Raw genomic sequence first — 4,894 nt, 5'->3', positions numbered from 1 at the left:
GGGAACAAGCCCTTAAAGGATATCTTGCCAATGAAAGAGAAAAAGAAAAAAAGAATGGAAGGAGGGAAGGGGGAAAGGGAAAGGGGAGGAAAGGAGAGAGAGAAAGAGAGGGAGAGAGAAAGAAAGAAGCAGCTCAGAGACCCCTTGACCCTGCCCTGTGTAAGCTATGGGAGGGAAATTCCAAAAGGCTTTTCAGACCTTTCTCTTTCTGGCCTTTGATATGTGACATGCAATTCTCCTTACCCTCCCCCCTTCATTTTTCCTCTCTCCTTTTGTGGCCCTTTAAAAATACCTAAGCTCTGAAAATAGTGGGTTGTTTTCTTTCAATTTGTGGAGTGAAACCTAACAGAAGAATAAAGAGGAATTTTAGAATAGGCACTGATCTGGGAGACAGGGTCTCAGTTTTACCACTATAGGCTGTGTGGACTTGGACAAGTCGCTTAACTTCTCTGAGCCTCAGTTATAAAATAAATGGACTCTTCCCAGTTCTGTGAAAAGCATGGGCTGTATCAGGAAATTATACAGAGGCCCAGGAAAGAAATGTGGTGATGCTGGAAAAATATATGTATATATGTTTTTAGCCAGAGATTTATGGGAGGGTTGGAGATAGAAGTCACTTTTTCAAGGTGCAAAATCATTAATGAAAAGAGCTTTCTATTTTAACCTTTCTCTATACCCAGACCTCTATCTCAGATTTGTCATTATTGCTAGCTTCATGTATAAAGTGGTCTCACCTTGCCCCTCTGCATACCGCTTTCCTGATCAATCTCACCAATGCCTTTCATCCAGAATTAGGTAGGAAGAATAGTAATGTCTCTCCCATTGCTACCTGATTAGAAGCATTTTAAAACTTTTACAGAGTTGTCTGGTAAAAATTTGACTGCTAAAAAATGTGACTGGGCTTCCCTGGTGGTGCAGTGCTTAAGAATCCGCCTGCCAATGCAGGGGACACGGGTTCGAGCCCTGGTCCGGGATGATCCCACATACCGCAGAGCAACTAAGCCTGTGCACCACAACTACTGAGCCTGTGCTCTAGAGCCCGTGAGCCATAACTACTGAGCCCGCGTGCCACAACTACTGAAGCCTGCGTGCCCAGAGCCTGTGCTCCACAGCAAGAGAAGCCACCGCAATGAGAAGCCCGCGCACCACAACGAAGAGTAGCCCTCACTCACCACAACTAGAGAAAGCCCGTGCACAGCAACAAAGACCCAACGCAGCCAAAAATAAAATAAATGAATAAATAAATAAAAATGTGACTGGCAATTAGTATTGCCATCTTTTCTCTTTCCTCTGTTCCTTTCCTTTATGATCCCTGTAATAATTCCCAGTATTTGCATTCATATTTCTAGAGAGGAGAGCAAATGGGATTATGGTCATCTTCCTCTTTAAGGACAGATAGATCATCGATGCTTCTGGATGGTGACTAACAGAATAATAAAGTCAGAACGGACCATTTCAGGAGAAAGGAGAGGATGCTCCAATGGCAAATACATACCATGAATTTCAAGTCTTGGCTTACTACTGTGGTCTGATTGACTAAACTTAAAGCTTGGGTTATGGCTTTTGAACCAATCATTTTAACACCTTCACTGCATATTTGTACCTTTTCCTTTCCTCAAAGCCAAATAGTTGTCAGTGGAGATGTATCCTTGGGTATAGAGTGAGTCCCTTCCCTCTTCTTTTGGGGGGAAGGTGTCAGGCATGTAGGTATCGAGTTTATTCTCTCATTGTCTGTAGTAAGAACAATTTGTTAGAATTTAAACTATACTCGTTAAAAAGAAAATTATCAAGAAATAATATAGAAAAAAGTGGTTATCTCAGGGCCACAGGATTATGAGGAAGATTTCTTTTGGTTTTTTCTTGTACGTGTGATTTTCTGTATTTTCCAAAATTCTACAGATAACATGCACTACTATTAGCATCTTTATATAATATGAAATATTACAGCTATTAAATATTATAATATATTAATATAATATTACATTTATAATCTTTAATAATATTAAAGAAAATATTAATTAAAAAATAAACACAACTGCCATTTTTTGTTACCAAGATAAAATTACATTTGTGTTCACGGGAAAAATAGATGCAGGCATACTTTGATTTTTCTCGGTGGTAATCTTCCAACTATATTACAGCAAATTAATGTATAAGATGAATAAAGTGACCCCCTCCTTCTTCCCACCCTTTGGCGGTAACTGCAGTTGCCAGTTTGGTGGCTTCAGATGCCGGTGGCCCTTCAGCATGTTGCTTGGGTCCTTCTTTCTCCCTTCTCTCAAAAGTAGTTACTGATCAAATGTTTCTGTGTTTTAGGAAAGCTCTATGTTATGGACTGTCTTTGAATAGGGAAGACTCCTTGAAACAAAATAAGTATCCTCTAATTTTTGTAAATTTAGAAAGTTAGCTGTGATTTAGTATGCTAAGTTTTCACCTAAAAGCTATATTTGGAATCAGTATCTCGAGAAAAACCCATTTGGTGGCATTAATATTTTCAACTGTTGACATTCGGTTCTCATCATGAAATTGCTGTCAAAACGGATAGAATTCTGTACGCTTGGCAGTCTTCCCTAAAAGCAAAGCCCAAGACTGGAATAGCAGGAATTTACAGGTCAAGACAGAAGGGCGTTTGGCAGCGTTAGTCATAAGGAAGTCTGCATGGTATACTTTACCCAAAGCAGCTCACATTGCATTAAGCACTGATGTTTTAGTCACTTTAAAGAATGAATAAACAGTAGTCCAACTGAAAAGAACTAGAAAAAAAACACCAGGCACATTGGAAGCACAGATTTAACTTATCAATATTAACCTATTAATTTAAAATCACTTTTACTGTTTTAAAGCAGTTGTTTTCATGCTGCTTTCTCATAGAATTATTTTCTCTACAGTAAATAGCCAAGTGTGTCCATTTATTGGTTATATTTCATAGGATCAGAGAATTCTAAAGCTGGAAAGGTCTGTAGAACTTAGCTAGTTTAGCCCTTTCCATTTATAAATGAGGGAACTGAGGCCCAAGTCACTCAGTGAGTTAGAGGGAGTGCCAGCCCTCAAATATTTAGGTTCTTTCACCCCTGAGCCAGGATTCTTAGTTCTTTCCACTACCCCGGCTGCCAGTGTAAATATGTGCCTTGATTTTAAATTTTGTTTTTCAGGAATTGGAAGAGGTGCCTGAAGAAATGGATGCTAGAAGAAAACACTGGAAGGAGAATATGTTTGCTCCTTTTTATAGTGCACAGGATATTCTAGATGAGGCTTCTCAGCTTGAATCCTCTTCTGAACAAATGACTTTAGGTAAGGCCAAGAGAATGGAAGGGATTTTTAATTTGTCTAGTAGAAAGTTTCAAGAAGAAAATAAATTTAAAAGGAAAGAAGTTATTTCTCAACCAAATGAAAATGAACAAGAACCAAATTTAAGAGAGAGAAAGATAAACATTTCAAAGAATGAGGCAGACACAAATTCTGCCTCCTATGAATCATCTAATTTAGACATTGCAACTGAAGAAAGCTTTAATAGTGCAGAAGAGCCTCTCAGCTGGGGTACAGAGGAATTATCAACTCCACCACGAAAAGACAAGAAGAAGAAATTCACTGAAGGAATGTCTCCAAAACTTCGCCTGAATCTTTTGAACGAAGAGCTGGAAGCGCTTAATATGAAATGCAGAAAAATAGAAGAGGAATTCGAAAATGCGGAAAAAGAACTTTTGAACTGCAAAAAAGAAGTCTCCTCAAAACCCCTAAATTTTCAAGAAGCAGGGATGGAAACTTCCAAGAAAGACTGGGAACTTCAAGCTTTAAGAAATGACCTCTCTGAAAAAGCAACAAATGTTAAAAACTTAACAGAAGAGCTCCAGCAAGCCAAAGAGGTCATCCACAAGTTGAGCCTTGAGAACAAGGATTTAAAAGAAGCTGTTAGGAAGTTAAAGCAGCAAACTGAGGTTGGAAATGCACTACTAAAGGAAGAAGTGAAATTGTATTATGAATTAGAAATGGAAAAGATACACGGGGAGCTCAATGCCATCAAGAATGAACTGAGAGCGGAGAAGACCATACAAGCAAGAAACAACAGAGCCCTGGAGCTGCTTAGAAAACACTTTGCTTCTGTAACGTCATCAGGTACCCCTGACAGCTTTATGGGGGATTCTTTTTTTAAATAAAAAAATTAAAAAAGCCTTTCATTAGGCAAATGATTGAGCCAAATCAGTGTTTCTTGTGCTTTCTTTGTGTACAACTTAAAACATGTGTGAAGGGATGTGATTTTCATGTTTGGTGGATCAAGATACCTGTGAAAGGTATAGATGTTAACTTCAAAGCTTCAGCTTTCTCTTTCTAATGAATTTATTGCCAGAGTCCAAATAGAAATGAAGTTTTAGAAATCTCTTTACATATATATATATATATATATATATATATTACTCAAAGACATGTAGTGATTCACCAAATCATTGATGAATACGGATCAACAGACGTTTTGTGATCTTGTGAGCAATGTGTCCTTGACACGTGAATATTCTTCCATCTGTGTTCGTTGATACTAACAATAAAAATCTCGTTTATTTGTGTAAGCATAACATGTGGGTATGGGTCTTAAAGCAGTCTGTTCAGACTCAGTGGGATACTAAAAATGTATCTGCTTTCCCTGAGATCTATCCTTAATTAGGTATACATAAATGTCTCCCCGCCAAATGCAGGTTTTTCCACCCTCCTGCTGTTTTCTCCATGCTTTCTCCCTTGACCTGGCCACGGTGCCCATAGACCAGAAGATGGCTTAGAGACACGGCTGTGACCTTGGCTACAGCCCTGATTTTGACAGCAGTAGCTTTTGCCTTTTCTTACGTTGACCAGCAAGGGGCGTTGTTGACACAGGTCTTCCAAAATTCTACCAGGGGAAAATTTA

The 4,894-nt window shown here is 38.7% G+C and overlaps 1 protein-coding gene across 1 annotated transcript; it reads left to right on the top strand.

The window, feature by feature from the left end:
• The first annotated feature begins 3,161 nt into the window (after positions 1 to 3,161).
• Positions 3,162 to 4,323, top strand: CCDC160 (coiled-coil domain containing 160). Its single transcript, XM_022554293.2, has one exon. The coding sequence runs from the start codon at positions 3,177 to 3,179 to the stop codon at positions 4,152 to 4,154; it is 978 nt and encodes a 325-aa protein (XP_022410001.1). The 5' UTR covers positions 3,162 to 3,176; the 3' UTR covers positions 4,155 to 4,323.
• The last annotated feature ends 571 nt before the right edge of the window (positions 4,324 to 4,894 follow it).

Source organism: Delphinapterus leucas, chromosome X (genome assembly GCF_059928025.1).
Source record: "Delphinapterus leucas isolate spDelLeu-1000000601 "Yukka" chromosome X, BTC_Dleu_Yukka2, whole genome shotgun sequence".
In the NCBI taxonomy this organism is placed as follows: Eukaryota; Metazoa; Chordata; class Mammalia; order Artiodactyla; family Monodontidae; genus Delphinapterus; species Delphinapterus leucas.
The sequence above is the reverse complement of the archived record's forward strand: the minus strand, read 5'-3'. Positions and strand labels throughout refer to the sequence as shown.

Excerpts from the sequence above, each read along its gene's own strand:
- CCDC160 (XM_022554293.2), top strand. The coding sequence starts at position 3,177 with ATGGATGCTAGAAGAAAACACTGGAAGGAGAATATGTTTGCTCCTTTT.